The 20082-nt window shown below is 48.4% G+C and overlaps 1 protein-coding gene across 2 annotated transcripts; it reads left to right on the top strand.

Annotated features, from left to right (window-relative positions):
* Positions 1–52: 52 nt before the first annotated feature.
* On the top strand, positions 53–19806 carry LOC109553947 (pulmonary surfactant-associated protein A). Of its 2 annotated transcripts, XM_070781978.1 has the most exons (6): positions 53–7792; positions 13831–13982; positions 16551–16745; positions 16996–17115; positions 17852–17929; positions 18375–19806. In XM_070781978.1, exons 2-6 carry the CDS (start codon positions 13868–13870, stop codon positions 18749–18751), a joined length of 885 nt encoding a protein of 294 aa, XP_070638079.1. In that variant the 5' UTR covers positions 53–7792; positions 13831–13867; the 3' UTR covers positions 18752–19806. The 2 variants fall into 2 exon arrangements, with proteins under 2 accessions (XP_070638079.1, XP_019809836.1); XM_019954277.2 differs by lacking the exon at positions 53–7792 and having other exon boundaries at positions 13839–13972.
* Positions 19807–20082: the final 276 nt, after the last annotated feature.

Below are 20082 nucleotides of genomic sequence, written 5' to 3'. Positions count from 1 at the left end.
TGCCCTCGGGTTACCCAGCGAAGCCTCTGCCATCCTGTCCGCGTGGGCTCTGGTGCCTCACTCCAGCTTGTGTGTTATCACTGCCTCACCTATTCATTCCACACCACACTGCCTGGAGGCGGGCGGACCCAGGAAACCCCCGTTACTCGTGGACACCTTGAGGCAAACCGAAATGGGTTAGGACCCAGAGTGGCTGACAGGTGGCTTCCCCAGCCTTCAGGGTGTGCCCCTCGTCCTAGCCTGATTTCTCCTGCTTCCCCTTCCTACGTGTTGTCTACAATGCGCTTGGCACAAAGCAAGTGTTCAGGCAGTATTTGTCCATCGGTTCAGTGACTGAAGTCAGGTGAGGTGAGTGAGCCAAGGGGGTTGGTCAGCAGAGTTGGGAGTTTGGTCTGGGAGGTGGTGGTGGATGGAGGAGTTGGGGAATGAGAGGGGACTGGAAGAAAGAGCAACCCAGCAGTGGGTGGCTGGGGTTAAAGACTTGAATGGGGGACTTTAAGAGAAATTTTCACCTGGGACAAATTCCCCAGAGCTGATATGACTGGAGCACAGTATCAGAAACAATGACACAATAGCCAAGATATGGAAACAACCTGAGTCTGCCAATGGATGGATAAAGATGACGTGTTGTATGTGTGCAGTGGAGGGTCATTTGTGAACAAGAGGGAAATCCTGCCATTTGCAGCAACATGGATGAAATTTTAGGGCATTAGGCTACATGAGATAAGTCGAAGACAGACAAACGGTATGATGTCACTTATGTGTGGAATCTACAAAAGCCGACCGAGAGTAGAATGGTGCTTATGAGGGGGTGAGATGGTGGGTAGATGGAATGGGGACATGTTAGCTAAAGGGTACACACTTCCAGTTAAAAGTTCTGGGGAGCTGATATATAACAGTGATATAGCTAATAGCACTGTTCAGTTCAGTTCAGTCACTCAGTTGTGTCCGACTCTTTGCGACCCCATGAATCGCAGCACGCCAGGCCTCCCTGTCCATCACCAACTCCTCGAGTTCACTGAGACTCACGTCCATCGAGTCAGTGATGCCATCCAGCCATCTCATCCTCTGTTGTCCCCTTCTCCTCCTGCCCCCAATCCCTCCCAGCATCAGAGTCTTTTCCAATGAGTCAACTCTTCACATGAGGTGGCCAAAGTACTGGAGTTTCAGCTTTAGCATCATTCCTTCCAAAGAAATCCCAGGGCTGATCGCCTTCAGAATGGACTGGTTGGATCTCCTTGCAGTCCAAGGGACTCTCAAGAGTCTTCTCCAACACCACAATTCAAAAGCATCAATTCTTCGGCGCTCAGCCTTCTTCACAGTCCAACTCTCACATCCATACATGACCACTGGGAAAACCATAACCTTGACTAGACGGACCTTTGTTGGCAAAGTAATGTCTCTGCTTTTGAATATGCTATCTAGGTTGGTCATAACTTTCCTTCCAAGGAGTAAGCGTCTTTTAATTTCATGGCTGCAATCACCATCTGCAGTGATTTTGGAGCCCAAAAAACAAAGTCCGACACTGTTTCCACTGTTTCCCCATCTATTTCCCATGAAGTGATGGGACCAGGAGCACTGTACTATATACTTAAAAATTGCTATGCGTGTAGATCTTAAATATTCCCACCACAAAAAAGAAATGATAATTGCATGACATGATGGAAGTGTTAGCTAATGCTCTGGTGGTAATCATTTTGCAGTGTATTAAGTGTATTAAATCAGCTCTTTGTACACCTTAAACGTATCTATGTTATAGGTCAACGATACCTCAGTAAGTCTGTGGGGAAAAGCAGTGGGACCGGTGCCTGGTTCCTGGACTCTGAGGTCTACTGCCTTCTTACCGTGGCATCTTCATGAAAGAGGTTTTAGGGAAATAAGAGAGGCTGTGCTCTGCGTTTGGCTCCTATCAGCGTTGGATGCCGAGAAATGTGGGTAGGAAAATAACTCCATGTAAGAGGAAACTAGCCAGAGGGAACCAGGAGAGTGGACAGCCCCAGAAATCTGCATCAAAGGTGCCACTGGACCTCCCCTTACGATACGGGAGTTCTACAGACCCATTTGCTGTAACTGTCGCCAGACAATGTGAGCCTCAAACGTCATAAGGGAAATCATTCACTATATCTCATTTCATAAAAAATTTTTGTGCATTGGAGAAACACAAAGATATAACATAAGTGACAAATGGAAAATATTTGCAATGTCAAATTTAATGAACCAGAGATCAATAAGAAAGCATCCAAAACCCCAGAGGTAAATGAACAAAATACAAGAACAGGAATAAACAGATGTCATTAAAGTAATGGAACAAACCACCAGAAATGAGTGTTGCTCAGCTGTACACATTTCAAGAAATAACTTTTAAAAAATGCAATATTAGATCTTGGCAAAGAAATGGCTGGCGGGTGGGGTGGGGAAATAGTCTTAAAATTCAGAGCTGGCCAAGTATAAGGAAGTACACATTTCCAAATACAGTCCGTGTGACTTGTTTACAAACTTACAAGAGGGTACTTGGTTCTTTTGTTCGTAAAATTTAAATGCCATGTTTGTCTGGTTTGACCTTTGGGTCAGAGGTGCCATCAAAACAGGGAGGGAGTGCTTTGCTCCCTGAACTGTGGGTCAGGTGGCCATGCCCCATCCTGAGGACGACAGGAAGGCAAGGTTGGTGTGTGCTGAATGGATCATGGCGGTGGTGGTAGGGTGGGCATGTGACTCTCTTGGGAAACCCACGTCTAGGCTACCTGAGAGCAGAGCCCTCTCGTATTGCCAAGGTTGAAGGAACTACCTCTAGGGTGTTTTGTGGAGTCCCAACAGGGTGGCCCTGGGACACTGGGGGCTAGAAGGAGCCCCTGTCCTCTACAAGCCAAGGCTGTAAGTGCTGAGGCATTTGTGTAGCCTTAGAGGACTATTCGCAATGGCACCCCACTCCAGTACTCTTGCCTGGAAAATCCCATGGAGGGAGGAGCCTCGTAGGCTGCAGTCCATGGGATCGCTGAGGGTCGGACATGACTGAGCGACTTCACTTTCACTTTTCACTTTCATGCATTGGAGAAGGAAATGGCAACCCACTCCAGTGTTCTTACCAGGAGAATCCCAGGGACGGGGGAGCCTGGTGGGCTGCCGTCTATGGGGTCACACAGAGTTGGACACGACTGAAGTGACTTAGCAGCAGCAGCAGAGGACTATTCAGATCCCCAGGTTACAGAGGAGGAAACTGAGGCTCAGGAGGGTGGGGCCACCTCTGAGGATCCTCACTCCATAAAGGGCTGACCCTGTCCCCAGGCAGGATGGGAACCACAGGTGTGGTGGCCGAGTCCCCTTCACTTCATTGCAAGAAGTGGCTGGATCCTGTCCCACCCAGCACTGGGCCTCGCCCTGCTGCTCTGGAGGGTATGAGGACCCTCCAAGCTGTGTGTACTCTCCGGTAAGAGGGACAGCCCTGGGCCCCTGGGGAGGAGTAGGGAACCCCCTTTCACTTACCCCTGGACCCTGAGGGGCCCCCCCACCTCCAGGGTCCCTGACCCCAACCACCGGCACACACCTCCCTCCTCCTGACAGGAGGTTGGGTGCAGTGGGGTGGGGGCCTCTTGGTATTTGTGGGTGACGTAAAGCTGGTTGGCTGTTCTGTTGGGCTGAGGGTCTCCTAGCCTGGCCAGGGCTGTTGGGCAGCCCTGGCCAGGCTGACAGTGCTGGCTCCCCATCGCCTCCTCCAGGGCTGCTCCCCCTCCATCTCCCTCCATGCAGCTCTGAAGAGAAGTGCCCCACTCCTGTGGCCAAGATTGAGGGTCCTACCTAGGAACTTTCTCCTAAAAAAAAAAAGAAATGTGGTGCGGGGAGAAGGAAAGAAGGATCACCTTTAATTACCTCTGGTTTTGGCACCAAATATCCCAAGGTCACGAGTTCCATGGTATCTCACTTGTTTCTATCTTACTTCTGTTTCTCTGCTTTTCTTACATTTCAGTTTCCATTTCTAACTTTCTGAGCTCCAGATAGATTCCAGTGGTTTCTAGATCCAAAATTTACCCCAGAGATAGTTCTACAATTTCCACATGGTTTTCTGCTTCAACTTTTTCACTTGTTTCTAGTTTCCCTGACAGGCAATTACAGAAAATAATCTCTGTTACTTCTATTTTTCAAAAAATTTTGAGGTTTTTGTTGTAGTCCAAAATGGTGAATTTTAATCTTATGTGATGACCTGATGTCATTAGCATGTAGATTTGCATCTATTTCAATTTGTTGTTTAAAATTATACAAGATGCATTTATATTTTAAATTATGTAAATCAGATACTCCAATGGACAGTAATTTTAAGCTTTCCTGAGGGAAAGCTATGGATGAGAGAGAACAGTAATATGTGAATGTTCAGGCATGGCAAATGGTGGTTTCCGCCCTCCCCTTCTCTTCCTTCCCTCCTGCCTCACACCCTCTCTCTGCCTCCTAACCATCCCTCCTTTTTTCTATCTTTTTTTTCCTTCCCTCCCTCCTATCCACAGAGGGTCTCAAACAAGATGAACCCAAACAGACTTACACCAAGATATAACAAGATATCTAAATTAAAAAAGTTAAAGAAAATTTTGAAGGCAGCAAGAGAATAACCAATTCACATATAAGGAAACCTTCTTAAGACTGTCAGCCGATTTTTCTGCAGAAAGTTTGCAGGCCAGACGGAAGCTCTTGTAACAATATGAAAACAAACAAACAAATAATGAAGAAATGGGCAGAAGACCTGAATAGATATTTTTTTCTAAAGAAGACATTCAGGTGGCCAACAGTCACGTGAAAAGATGCTCAACATCACTAAACATTAGGAGATGTAATCATAACTCCAATGAGATATTACCTCAAACCTGTCATAATGGCTGTAATCAAAAAGAGAATAAATAGGGAGTTACCTGGTGGTCTAGTGGTTAGGACTGTTCTTCCCATCTCTTAAGAATTTCCACAATTTGTTGTGATCCACAGAGTCAAAGTTTTTAGTCAGTGAAGCAGAAGTAGATGTTTTTCTGGAATTCCCTTGTTTTCTCCATGATCCATGTTGACAATTTAATCTCTGGTTCTTCTGCCTCTTGGAAACCAGCTTGTATGTCTAGAAGTTCTCAGTTCATGCTGCTGAAGCCTAGCTTGAAGGATTTGAGCATAACCTTGCTAACATGTGAAATGAGCACAATTGCATGGTAGTTTTAACATTCTTTGACATCGGAATGAAAACTGACTGTGCAGAAAAGGTCTTAATGACCCGGATAACCATGATGGTGTGGTCACTCACTTAGAGCCAGACATCCTTGAATGTGAAGGCAAGTGGGTCTTAGGAAGCCTTACTATGAAAAAAGCTAGTGGAGGTGACAGAATTCCAGCTGAGCTATTTCAAATCCTAACAGATGTTGTTAAAGTGCAGCACTCAATATGTCAGCAAATTTGGAAAACTCAGCAGTGGCCACAGAACCAGAAAAGGTCAGTTTTCATTCCAATCCCAAAGCAAGGCAGTACCAAAGAACTACCATATGATCCAGCAATTCCACTCCTGGGTATTTACCTGAAGAAAATAAAAACACTAATTCAAAAAGATACATGCACCTTAATGTTCAGAGCTAGGGCTTCTCAGGTGGTGCTAGTGGTAAATAACACTCCTGCCAATGCAGGAGACATAAAAGACGAGGTTCAACCCCTGGGTCTGGAAGATCCCTGGGAGGAGGAAATGGCGACCCACTCCAGTATTCCTGCCTGGAGAATCCTGGTGGGCTACAGTCCTCAGGGTCACAAAGAGTCGAGCATGACTGAAGCAACTTAGCACGCTAGCATGCACGTTCACAGCTGCATTATTTACAATAGCGAAGATACGGGGCAAACTAAGTGTCCATCAACAGATGAATGGACAAAGAAGATGAATACACTTTATGACATGTGAAGTGAAGTGTTAGTCAGTTGTGCCCGCCTCTTTGCGACCCCATGGCCTGCAGCCCACCAGACTCCTCTGTCCATGGGATTTTCCAGGTAAGAATACTGGAGTGGGTTGCCATTTCCTTCTCCAGGGGATCTTCCCAACCTAAGGATCGAACCTGGCTCTGCTGCACTGCAGGCAGATTCTTTACCGACCTTGGTTATTCAATCATAAAAAGAACGGAATTCTGCCATTTGCAACAACAGGGATGGACCTGAAGAGTATTAAGCTTAGTGAAACAAAGACAAATACTGTACGTCATCACTCCTATTTGAAATCTAATAAAATGTTGTATAACAAGAAGGAAACAGCCTTATAGAGAACAAACTAGTGGTTATCAGAGAAGTGGGGAGGGGCGAGAGATTAAGAGGTAAAAACTATGTTTCAACAGGTGACAAGGGAATATAGTACAGCACACGGAATATAGCCAATATTTATATTAACTTCAAATGGGGTATAATCTATAAAATATTGAATCACTGTTATATACCTGAAGCTAGTATTATAAACCAACTCTAGTTTAATTAAAAAACCACAGAGATTCTAGATTTGGGTCACACATCTAATGAGCCAGATGGAATATTTGTCAGGGAGGACATGTTCACTGAGCCCTGGACACATTTCTTCTCCCTTCCTTGCCTGCCAGGCATTCTCTGCTTCTCATCCTCCACACCATCCTGTGAATGCACATGTGAAGTTCATGGCAGCAGGATGTTCCCTTCTTTTCCTCCAGGAAGCCAGGGTGGGCCCTTGATCTAGCTTCTCACCAAGGGGTCATTGTTCTCCAGGTCCTCCCTTGGGGGGCTGGGTCTTCCCTGCATTCCCTCAAACAGAAAGTAGAAATGGATTACCTCTTGGCTTTGTGACTCTGCGTGGGCTTGCTAATCCAAATCCCCAAATGACCCCAAGGCCCAATGTAGAAACTCACCTTGTCCAAATGTATTTTTGAACTAGCTATATTTGTTTTTAGTTTAAAGAATTGTTTTTACGTAAGTCTTTTTTTTTTTTTCTTCTCATATTGCATCTCCGTAGTATTATAAACAAAGTTATGGATAGTATTTGGCAGGTAGTGGTTTTTAAAATGATTCCCATTATATTTTAATCTCTAGAAAATGTAACGAGTTAAATTTAAGTTGATGATGTAATTCACTATTTCTTAACTATTATCTGGGAAAAGTTCAACCACCAAAGACATTAGACATATCACAACACTGTTTCTCTGTCGAGGCTTCTGTGTGGCTGGGCAGTAAAGAGAACAGCGGAGGTTATGCCATGGCATCAGGGGCTCCTGGTGGTCTGTCTGGGCCTGGCAGGGCTGCTGCCCTCTGGTCACCAGGGCTGGACTGAGTTCAGTTACTTAGGGCTGCACACGGTGCATGCAGGTTGGGATTCTCACCTGTCCAGGGCTTCTGGGCCAGGGAGGCCTTCGGCCTTTTCATCGAGAGTGAAGAGCCATCCCTGATGGCACCGCTGGCTGTGCACCTGCTGAAGGCCTAGGAGCAGCCTGAGCCAAGATCTGGAGCAGCAGCCTTTGGACTGGAGGCTGGGGCATGAGTTGCTGTGCCCAGTAGTCTAGCTGATCCAGGATCAAACATGCTCGGGGTGGATGTGGATTCTAGGCAAATAGCAAGGCTGGAGCTTCTGGCTGATACAGCAAGCAGTCCTGGGACCTGAGGCTTAGATAAGGTCTACCTTGCAGAGTGACTGTCCAAGAGGAGTCCATCCAGAGCTTAAGCCAAGGCTGTGGGCAAAGGATGCACTGGATCGTCAGGGAAATTTTGCCCAAGATTCTGTCAGATCAGATGGGAAGAAGTTCAAACCTGACTCTAGAACCTGCAGACTGTGCTACTTCTGGTAAGTTATGGAGCCTCACTGAGCCTCGGTTCCTCTATTATTTAAGGGAGTAAAGATGGGCCCTGTGAAGGATATGGTGGATGTAAAGAAACCTAACAGGTGCTCAGGAGTGGACACTGGTTCACATCCGCTTCTCCAGGGCACAGCATTGAGCCAGCCTCTGTGGAAACAGGGATGGAACGTCCAAGGGTGAAGACTCTATCAGGCTAGGTCAGGGGGAAAGAAGATCCTCATGGTAGAGCCAGGAGAGTGAGAGGATTAAGTCAGGACTTATCAAGATCCCTGATATAAAACTTCCCTGGTGGCTCAGAGGTTAGTCCGTCTGCCTGCAATGTGGGAAACCTGGGTTCGATCCCTGGGTCAGGAAGATTCCGCTGGAGAAGGAAATGGCAACCCACTCCAGTAATCTTGCCTGGAGAATCCCATGGACGGAGGAGCCTGGTGGGCTACAGTCCACGGGGTCTCAAAGAGTCGGACACTGAGCGAATTCACTTTCACTTTCGTGAAGGTGGCATGACTAAACAGGGAGAGTGTGATGGTGTGACGTTTGTTTTCAGATCGGCTCATTTGACTGCAATTTTTCCTGCAGCCACCAGAGGGCAGAGCTGACCCATATATTTCCTATGGGAGAGCCGTGGGCTGTATGTTGTCACCCTGATTATTTAACTTATATGCAGAGTACATCATGAGAAACGCAGGACTGGATGAAGCACAAGCTGGAATCAAGATTTCCGGGAGAAATACCAATAACCTCAGATATGCACGTAACACCACACTTATGGCAGAAAGTGAAGAACTGAAGAGCTTCTTGATAAAAGTGAAAGAGAAGAGTGAAAAAGTTGGCTTAAAACTCAACATTCAGAAAACTAAGATTATGGCATCTGGTCCCATCACTTCATGGCAAATAGATGGAGAAACAGTGGAAACAGTGACAGACTTTATTTTGGGGGGCTCCAAAATCACTGCAAATTGTGACTGCAGCCATGAAATTAAAAGACACATACTCCTTGGAAGAAAAGTTATGACCAACCTAGACAGAATATTAAAAAGCAAAGACATTACTTTGCCAACAAAGTCCATCTAGTCAAAGCTATGGTTTTTCCAATAGTCATGTATGGATATGAGAGTTGGACCATAAAGAAAGCTGAGCACTGAAGAATTGATGCTTTTAATCTGTGGTGTTGGAGAAGTCTCTTGAGAGTCCCTTGGACTGCAAGGAGATCCAACCAGTCCATCCTAAAGGAGATCAGTCCTGAATATTCATTGGAAGGACTGATGCTGAAGCGGAAACTCCAATACTTTGGCCACCTGATGGGAAGAGCTGACTCATTTGAAAAGACCCTGATGCTGGGAAAGATTGAAGGCAGGAGGAGAAGGGGACGACAGAGGATGAGATGGTTGGATGGCATCACTGTCTCGATGGACATGAGTTTTAGTAAGCTCCGGGAGTTGATGGTGGACAGGGAAGTCTGGCTGTAGTCCAGGGGGTCGCAAAGAGTTGGACACGACTGAGCGTCTGAACTGAACTGAGCTGTGGGCTCCCTGTTGTGAATTCTATTGGAAATGATGAGCCTTAGGCTGGAGAAGACTCTTGAGAGTCCCATGGACTGCAAGGAGATCCAACCAGTCCATTCTAAAGGAGATCAGTCCTGGGTGTTCTTTGGAAGGAATGATGCTAAAGCTGAAACTCCAGTACTTTGGCCACCTCATGCGAAGAGTTGACTCATTGGAAAAGACTCTGATGCTGGGAGGGATTGGGGGCAGGAGGAGAAGGGGACGACAGAGGATGAGATGGCTGGATGGCATCACTGACTCAATGGACGTGAGTCTGAGTGAACTCCGGGAGTTGGTGATGGACAGGGAGGCCTGGCGTGCTACAATTCATGGGGTCGCAAAGAGTCAGACACGACTGAACGACTGAACTGAACTGAACTGAACTGAAGGCTCAGGGGTTACCTTCCGCCTCTGTAGGTACAGAAGCCATTCACAGACCCTGAGAAGTCAGAACCCTTTTCTTAACATTCCATCTCTAGAGCAAGCGCTTTTCCCCAGGGTGAGGGATTATGCACGTGAGAGACTGACCCTTAGGTTCCTCACGAATCCTTATGGAACACACATACCATCCAACTTTCGCGTCTGCTCTTCAGTGCACTTTAGAAGGCAAAGGGAATGCCTGATGAAGGACACTGAAGGCCCTGCCCCAGGCACCATCATCCCCCACCCTGCAGCAAGCCCGGCCTCAGGGGCACAGCTGGGAACCAGGGCTTCCTGAGTAAGGGTCTCTCCAGGGTTGTGAGACTCAGGCACAAGCAGGAGGGTTTGCGGCACTGTGTCCTACCACCCCCTGACCTTTCATTGTGTGCACCAGCCTGGGTTTCCCTCCCGCCTTGGGCCCCTCTGTTCCTCTCATGTGTGTCTCCCAATCCAGCCAACTCTCCTCGGTTCTCTGGGGCTGTGGAGCAACGCTCTGCTGGCCACTCGGTTTCCTCTACACCCATGGTGTGGCTTGCATCCTTGTGGGACTCTGTTCCCTTCCCTGGTTCGTGTTTATCCGAGACACTTATCCTCAGCCTGCTCTTACGCACTTCTTGGGTGCAGGCTCTTTCTCCTCCTCCCTATTGGTCTTTGGGCCAACTGGGATCTCATGAAGAATCTTTGTTTGTCCCATGGATGTCTGTAGAGCTGTGGGCATACAGAGCCATGGCAGAGGGCACAGCCCCAGGACAGGACTGCTGGTTGCCGAGACAAGGCTTTTTTATGGAAGCAGACATAGCTGGTGGCCAGTAGCCCTGCAGGGGTCACCTGCCATAGTTGAATTCCTGAAGGCCCTGCTTCTCTGAATGTCCCTGCAGACCTGGCTCCTGGTCTTGGGCATGTGGGGGCCATGGCCAGTGTGTGCCCTCTGGTCTTGAGTCGGGGCTTAGCCATGTAGCTATCCACTCTAGCCATTCCAGTATTCTTGCCTGGAGATTCCCATGGACAGAGGAGCCAGACGGGCTACAGTCCATGGGGTCGCAAAAGAGTCTGACACGACTGAGCGACTAATAGAAATGCTTTCACTTTCATGTCGCTTAAGGGGAGTCCCAGCTCTGGCAAGGATGGGCTGTGCTCAATTTGTAGCAGGCTGAGCTCCTCTGGCTCAGGTCGTATATGAAGCGCAAATTCAGTTTTTTACATTTATGCTTGTAGTCATAATTTTCATATTAACACCATCTCCCAGTAAACCAAAATGTGTTTGGTTGAAGCTGTTTCAGAGACATATTGATTGGAATCTGGAGTCTTTACTTGTTCCTAGTCAGTTTCTCCTGGGGCAGTGAATAACAACCCAGCAGATCCTCCGGTACATGGGATGGAGGGATTGGAGGCAGCAGCAACATAGCAGAGAGCAGTTTCAGAAGACGGTAGAGTTAGGAGTGATGTAGAGACCAGGGAATCCTTGCTTGCCCCTCAGAGGGCGGACACTGGGCTAGTGTGTGAGGGGCTGGCCCTGCTCCCTACAGATGTGGGACACTCCATCAAAGATCAGATTTCCCCCATATCCGTCCCCCTGCCAGGACCACTACCTGAATTGTCTCATCATCTTTTCAGTGAGGTGGGGTAGCCTGTGGTCTGACTGCCTGCCAGGGTGCTGTGAGAGAGCAGGGTGGGAGGTGCCGAGACCTCCTTCTCAGCCCCATTCTTGAGCTACTTTAAGTTGAAAGATCCAGAGAACATCCCCTCTTGAACATTAACCCAGACCATAGCCAATCTTAGGCCCACATCTTGGCCTGAGGAGACATTGTTCCAACATCCCGGGTCACTGGGACAAGCGTTGCAGAATATTCGTGCCCAGAGGCTTTGGGCCCTTCTGAAATGTTTTCTAAAGTCTAGGATGGATGTATTGAGATATTCTTGCTGTAATCTGAGGTTAATTAAGTACAGGAGGGCTTGCAGAAGGGCACTGCATAGGGGAGAGTAGACCATGTGGAAGGACCCAAAAGAACGAGCCTCTTTAGAGAGCTCTGTGCAGACTCACGCTATTGACTTCATGGTGTTCTGGGGCCAGGCTCCCAGGTGGAGGCCAAGGCTGACACAGGAGGGTTACTTGTGTATCAGCATGTGGGCTCCGAGGTTCTCTGAGGGCCAGTGGAAGGCCTGGATGAATGTAATAAATGAATATAATAAATGTGGGGGAGGCATGGGGAGATACATGATGGGAAAGTCCCTTCGACTCCAGTACAGGCGTGAGGCTGGAATCAGCCAGATCGGAAGCTGGTGTTTCCACGAATCAGGGGGAAGAGAGAGTTCCATGTTGTCCTGAGTGTGGGATTCCTCCCAGAACCCTGTAACTGTTCAGAGCACAGGATAATGTGCGTGTTTGATTCTGATGACTAGGGCCTCCTTGATCCTGGGATAAACTAGGGCATTGTTTGTGAAGAAGCTTGCAGGCTGTTGAAAGTCCTCTCCCTGTCACAGTGTAGGTGGCAGACAGTCTCTCTAACTCCCTGAGGCTGGGATCCAGAGGTGGCCCATCCTGCATCCTTCCCGGGGATGTGAACCCCAACCTGCTTGCTAGTCCCTCCGTCCACCTGTCCTACCCCATAGGCTGCATTCAGCTTTGCCTCCAGCAGGCAGTCACATGTAAATAAGCACCAGAATCTGAGCCCTGGCTGCTGCCTCCTCTCTGGGCTGAGCATGTGTGTTTTGCAAGGTGTCTGAAGCCCACTGCCCCAGAGAAACGGACTCTTTGACTCTGTGAGAAACCTCTGCACATGGTCAACATCTATGCTTTGATGGACACTTGTCTCCCGGAAGGCTGGTCAGGCACTCTGGCCACACAGTCCTTTCCTTTTCTCTCTCCTACCATATCTTACTTCCCTGCCCGGCCTCCCGATGTAGCCATGGGAACTCCCTCGGGAGAGTCACTCTTGTCCAGGTGGAGGCAGGGTATGAAGCAAGCCCTGAGCATTCTCACCCCTGGCTTCTGGGTATCCCTTGCTACTTCAGGAGAACTGGGGCTTGTTTTATTTTTTATTTTTTGACCACACTCCACAGCAGGTGGGATCTTAGTTCCCTGACCAGGGATCAGACCCACGCTCCCTGCATTGGAAGCATGGGGTCTTAAGCACTAGTCCACTGGGCAAGCCCTGGAGTTTGTTTTAAATAGCAGCCTCATTTGTACCCACACACTCTCCTGCTCACCAGCCACATAGAAGTCAGAGCCCAAGATGATTCACTTGGACCACGCGGTCCCAAATTAGACCCATGAGGTGACAGCAAAGCCAAAGGAGATCTCTGTTCAACCTCTGCAGGACCAGGTCCCTGCAGGTAGGGCTGCCAGATAAAATATAAGATGCCCAACTGCATCTGAACTTCGGATAACCAATGAGTAATAATATTGCATACTTACAGTAAAAAGATTATTTGTTCCTTTGTGTACTGTTGGTGGGATTGTAAACTGGTAAACAGGTCTAGTCACTATGGGAACCAGTATGGTGGTTCCTCAAAATTTAAAAATAGAACTACCAGATGATCCAGCCATCTCAGTATATATTCAAAGTATATATCTGAGTATATATTCAAAGGAAATGAAAACAGGTTATCAAGAGATATCTGTATTCCCGTGTTCATTGCAGCATAGCCAAGCATGGAAATAACCTAAATGTCCATTGATACATGAGTGGATAAATAAGATGTGGTGTATACATACCATGAAATATTATTCAGCCATGAGAAAAAGGAAATCCTGCCATTTGCAACAATATGGATAGACCTTGAGGACATTATGCTAAGTGAGATAAGTATTAGTCGCTCAGTTGTGTCCAACTCTTTGTGACCCCAAGGACTGTAGCCTGCCAGGCTCCTCTATCCATGGGATTTCCCAGGCAAGAATACTGGAGTGGGTTGCCGTTTCCTTCTCCAGGGGATCTTCCTGACCCAGGGATTGAACCCAGGTTTCCCACTTTGCAGGCAGACTCTTTACCATCTGAGTCACCAGGGAAGCCAAGTGAGATAAGTCAGAGACAAATATTGTATGATATCTACTTTTTTTGTGGCAGAAAATACAATCAGAACACTCCAGACAAGAGAAGAATCATGATCAAAGACATGGAAAGCAGCACTCAGTTCTGTGAACTTGGAGCATCATCCTCTGAGAAGCTGCAGAAGGGAGAATTGATGGAACAAGAGTTAAAGAAAGAGGTAAGGCCAGGTAAATAAATAATTCGTGATTTTATTAGAATTTTTATGACACACTTTTATATATTGGCATTAAGCTATGTGAGTAACTTGTTAAACAGATGACCTAAATGATTAAATAAAATACCCCATGATACTCTGTCACTGTTTAATGAAAGTAATATCTGAACCAGTGCTAATTTCTTCATTTTGATGTCTATGTGGAAAAATATTTTTGTATAAAATATAAATTAAGGTACTAGGGTGATGGAATATCATAGTTTCAGGAAAAAATTTGTACTTCCTCTGCATCTTTCCTATAGGCTTGATAGGAAATTTAATTTTGATTCAAATTTTTAAAAGGCTCAAGAAGTTATATAACCTGATCAAAACCACATGGATAAAGAGTGGCAGTTCCAAATCACAACTTGAGTATTTCTGACTCCTAAGTCCACCCCCTCCCCCACCAACCACATGGCCCCGACCTCCAGGCTGCCTTCCCCAGGGCCCTTCAAAATCTGCCCAAGAAGATCCTCCCTGTTCTTGTTCCTTCACCCCAAGAACCACACTCCCTCCAAGCCAAGTTGAAGTCCTTAAGCTGGACCTGCTCCCCACTTGCCCCAGTCCAGTGCCGGCCCTGGCTCCCCATCCCATGCCAGCAGAGTCACAGGCATGTGACAGGTGGCAGCAGGCAGCTGGAAGCACTTAGAGCTCCAGATCAGCTCTGACAGGCCTCCTGCTCCCAGGAGAGGAGTTCCATTAGCTAGGCTCCCACTCTCCCTGCGGACCTCAAGATTTTCAGACCACTCCCAGGTAAGCATGGAAATCTTTTCCTGTATTGGTTCTCCATTGTTACCATCCTACATTAGAGATTCCCTCCTAATTAAGTGGTTTGAAGAGGGAACCTCTTCCATTGTCTTCACAAGTCATCCTACCACTTAAAGATATCACCACTGCAGGTCATTAGACATCACCATGGTCAAGACAGAAACCATGGCTTCCTGCACTGTCTCCCTACCACTGAGCCTGCCGAGGCAAAAGAGTGGGGACCCGGCCAAGTGTTCACCTGTGCCAGTGAACCATGTACCCATCAACTCAGCCACAGACCCCAGAAGCAGGAGTTGGGAGGCTCAGTAGTGAGCCATGCCCCTTGACAGACAGATTGTTCCAGCTCAATCTGATGATCCTTTGGCTTGAGACATGACCTCTGCATGGTTTAGAGCCACAAGGATGCTTCCAAGAGCCAAAGAGGCTCTGGAACTGAAATGGCCCCAGTGGACAGCGCTTTACACCACTGATCTGTCTCTCTGCTCCCCTGGGAAAAGAGTCCAGCCCTGGTATGTTCTCTCCCACTGGTGGGCTTTTTGAGGGTAGTGATCCCAGGAGTGTGAACACGTCACTAGCCAGGACCAGGGGGGCTGAGACCCAGGAGGGAGAAGACTTCCTTTACCACATGCCTCCTTGTAAGTGCTCTCGTCCTTTACTGAGTGGTAAACTGGATGGATGGAAGGAGAGTGGGTGACCTCCGGTCCATGGGAAATTTCCCTTCTTACCAGCCTGGGGTTTCTCGTTAGATTTTCTAAGTGCCTCTCCAGCCTGAGTGCCTGTGAGGAAATGTTGCTGAGTAAACAAGATGGCAGCTTCCTGCCTGGCCCTTCTGGTGTAGAGGCCCTTGTGACAGGAGCCTCTATAGGGTGGAGGGGATGCCTGGGGGCCTACATCAGTATAAATGGCACCATCCACCTGGCCACACTGCTCTGGAGGCAGGGAGCATGGGCTGTGTTCGTGCAGGTGAGTTTAGCCCCGTTCTCTGGGTCTTCCCCAGGGTGAACCAGCCCAGCAGGCACAGGCTTCACCACGGGTCAGGTGGAAAGGAGGGTCCTCCTCTGTACTACTGGGAGCTATTCCATAGAGTCCTAACTGTGGGTGCAGGATGATGGGCTTGCAGATATCCTCCTTCTTCACTGTGCTCCTAGGCCAGGTCCCTTCTCCCCAAGGACTCAGCAGGGCCAGCAGGGTTCGGGCAGGGGGAGACACAGCCTGCCAAGGAGAAAGGGACACCAGAGCAGGGAGAAGGGGACTCCCTATCATTGACCAACTGGGAATGGCCAAGCCATGGGCCCTGGTCATTTCTCCTCATCCTCAGGATTGTGATCCCTTAACTCAAAAGGAGGGCATCTGAGAGACAGACAGAATGAGTGAGTGAGTGACCACTTCCTTCCTCCCAGCAGCCTGGGAGGTACACGCCAGGACTGCCTCCAGGGCAGACATGTTAGGGGAAGCCAAGGGAGTTCCCTGTGGTCACACAGCGAGGAACAAACAGAGACTCTATTAGAACCCAGGTCCTCTGACTCTCCAGAGCTCTTTACAACCCCTCACCTGCCCAGGTACCATACCACCTCCAGCCAAGGGGATGGGGCATAAGACCATGTTAGGTACCAAATGATGCTGGCAGTTTCCAAGAATAGTTTGGGTCTTTCCAGAGTTACTGTTTATACCAACCCAGCCCTCAGACCCCAGCATGTGCTGAATCTTGACAAAGCAGAGCAAGGGGAAACCCTGATAAATGCTTCAGAGGGGCCATGGCCCTTCCCTTCTGCAGGAGGAGCTGCTGGAGCAGGCGCCATGCTGCTGTGCTCTTTGACCCTTACCCTCCTCTGGATGGTGGCTTCTGGCCTCGAGTGCGATGTCAAGGAAGTTTGTCTTGGAAGCCCTGGCATTCCTGGCACTCCTGGATCCCATGGCCTGCCAGGAAGAGATGGGAGAGATGGTATCAAAGGAGACCCTGGGCCTCCAGGTACTGAGTGGGAGCTTGGGGACAGTGGCCTGATTTCAAGGGGACCACCTGCCCACATGGGTCCAAGGGTCAGCTGGATGGTGGGTATTTGCTGGGACCCTTAGACTGGAACAGCCCTGGATGGTCTATCCTCACAGTGCCCACGGAGGGCCAGGCAAGTCAGCCTGGCTGAAATGGAGGTCCAGTCACATCAGCCCCAACTCACTGTGGGTGACAGATACCACACATCCTCCTCCCCCTCTCTCTACAGGCCCCATGGGCCCCCCTGGAGGAATGCCAGGCCTCCCTGGGCGTGATGGGATGACTGGAGCCCCTGGCCTCCCTGGAGAGCGTGGAGAAAAGGGAGAGCCTGGCGAGAGAGGTCCTCCAGGTAAGCTGGATGGGGCCAACGGGCAGAGGCGACTGGACACCGTGCCCATGTGTTCAGTTACATGAGGAATGACGGGGGTCAGACAAAACTGTGCAAGTTCCCAAAGGGCATCCCAGAGGTGTCTGGGGTGTGGGTCATAAGTGCAGAGTCCGGTGGGAATTGAAAGTTTTCTGTGCATTACAACTGCTGACAGGAAGATACAGAACATCAGGTGTGGGAAATGGAATAGCAATGGGAGGAGGGGAGGCCCTTCCTGGGGCTGAGGTATATGGGCTCACATGGACCACGGAGCAGACAGATGATGAAATTGGGGGCCCTGCTTGCTCAGGGGACCTCTGGAGCTCAAGGTTCCTTACTATGCCTTATAGCAGCAATCAGGGTTCACCAGAGTACAGAAAGAACCACATTTGCTCTTAATGGAGGGTGGGAAAGGGCCCCTGCCCAGGAACTAGAAAACTCCACAGATACGGACAGACAGAGCCATGAGAGGACATGGAAGGAAAGAAGAGCAGGGAAGGGGCGAGCAGGTGCAAGGCTGCACTAAGGGATAAGCGTGTAGGGAACATGGAAACACACTCCGGCCTTGTGGACCCTTATGACCTGGGGCCTGGGTGGTGGCTGTAGACAAGTGAAGGGAAGAATTCCAGGCTTGCAGTTGATCTCAAATCTGCTTGGCAGCAAGTGGGGTTGTTATTGACCTGTTGGTCCTCTCATCTTGCCGGGGATCTCTCTACAGGGTTTCCAGCATATCTAGATGAAGAGCTCCAGGGCACACTCCATGAGATCAGACATCAAGTCCTGCAGTCACAGGGCGGTAAGGGGTCCCCCTTGGGGCTCTATATGGTAGGGGGTCTCCCATTAGTTCTCCTTATCCTCAGAACCAGGCTCCAGAATCTAGAGACTTGATGAACAAGTGTAGATGTGGAAGTCATTTTTTAGATGTTCTTAAATGGCCAGAAGTGAGAGAAATAGACACTAATTAGCTCCCTATGTCCTGGGGAAGCAAGGTCCCTACCAATATTGCTTTCTTTGATTCCCAGGAAATCGCACAGTTTATGACACATAATAAGTAATTGCTAAATGGGTGAATGAATAAATAGAATCATGAGAGCATAGCAGAGAATCCAGAAAGACTGGGGTTGGAAGGAGGGATGACAGAGACAGGCAAAGATAATGAGATTGGGGAGAACACAAAGGTGGAGAGCCTGAAGGGAAGAAGGCAAAGAGATCTGTGGCCTGACCTGGATTCTTGCTGTTAGTCCTCCGTTTGCAGGGGTCCGTGCTGGCGGTGGGAGAGAAGGTCTTCTCTACCAATGGGCAGTCAGTCAATTTTGATGCCATTAAAGAGTTATGTGCCAGAGTAGGTGGACATATTGCTGCCCCGAGGAGTCCAGAGGAGAATGAAGCCATTGTGAGCATCGTGAAGAAGTACAACACTTATGCTTACCTGGGCCTGGTCGAAGGCCCCACCGCTGGAGACTTCTATTACCTGGATGGAGCCCCTGTGAATTATACCAATTGGTACCCAGGGGAGCCCAGGGGCCGGGGTAAAGAGAAGTGTGTAGAAATATACACAGATGGTCAGTGGAATGACAAGAACTGCCTGCAGTACCGACTGGCCATCTGTGAGTTCTGAGCAGGCACCAAAGCCACAGGATGGACACAGTCCTATCTTTCCTTTTAGCCTCCATCCTGGGGATCCACCTGGTCTATGAATCAGGTGCTATAATTCCCTTGTGGCTATCAGAATTGAAGGCACTCTTGAGCACTCCACTCCTGGGTGGATCCTGACTCCTCCCCAATGATCACTAATCAGTCTGACTCCCCCAGAACCCCTTCTCAGCATTGCACTCTTGGCAGCCACTCTAACTTTGCCCTTCTGCAAGAGACAGAGGTTTCTTTCCTCCTTTTCTTGTCCAGTTCCTTTATTTATAGATGGCAACAGTAAGGTCCTGAGATGAAGGTTCCCTCCACAGCACCACACTGCCTACTTCCTGGCCCCCCTCTACTCTGTCTTTGCAGCTCACTGCTTGCCCAGCCTCATCAAGATTTAGCAGTGCTGCTCAAGCACAATGATAGATGTACTTCTGGGAAATTTCACACGTGTGGAGCTAAGGATACATTTGGGTTTATCTATCAACCTGAGATCTGTGGGGAGGCATCTTGTTAGGCTCTCCATGAAGTCAGAGGGCCAGGTGGTGCTCCAGCATGATGGAAGCCAACTTATTCCTAGTGATTGGCAGGTATTATCCACTTCCTTGAGTCTTAGGGTGTCAGCCAACACCTCTAAGGAAGATGTCACCCCCACCATAGACATTACCCAAGTACCTGCCTGCTGATGAACACATTCCCCACCTCTTCAGAAATCAGTGAGGAGTTCACGCTCCTTGTCACACCACCGTTTATTGAGCACATACTATATACCAAGCACCGTGACATGCACTTCTAAGACATATGATTTAATCTTCACACAGTGTCATGGGATGAGCATCATTTTCCCCAATCTTTTATACAAGGACACTGAAATTTAGAGAAGTTAAATGTTTTGCATTTTTTTTTTTTTTAACATGAAGCAATTGGCAGAGGCTGGTTTCAAACCCATCTACCTGGACCTAAAGCTTGTGCTCATAATTACCTCTCCTTCTCATTGAACAGAGATGATTCACGTGTAATAAATCATGAATGTGTTAACATGAGTTTCCACTGCTTTGGTTTCAAGGAACATTTCTGTATTTTTAGAAATCAAGTTAACTCTGGCTCTGAACCCCCACTTACCTGAGAAGTGGGAAGTTCAATCTCAGGTTAAATTTTCTTTGTTGGGTGATAGGGGCCACTTGGTTCCATCCTGGAAGCACATTGGGCACCATCATTCTCTCTACCACCCACACATGCAAAAAAAATAAGAGAAAAAGTTACTGCCTACCTTTCATTTTAAGAAGCCACCACTGTATGGCCAGGGTGATGATG

The sequence above is a fragment of the Bos indicus genome, chromosome 28 (genome assembly GCF_029378745.1).
Source record: "Bos indicus isolate NIAB-ARS_2022 breed Sahiwal x Tharparkar chromosome 28, NIAB-ARS_B.indTharparkar_mat_pri_1.0, whole genome shotgun sequence".
Taxonomy (NCBI): Eukaryota; Metazoa; Chordata; class Mammalia; order Artiodactyla; family Bovidae; genus Bos; species Bos indicus.
This window is presented reverse-complemented; position numbering and strand designations above follow the sequence as displayed.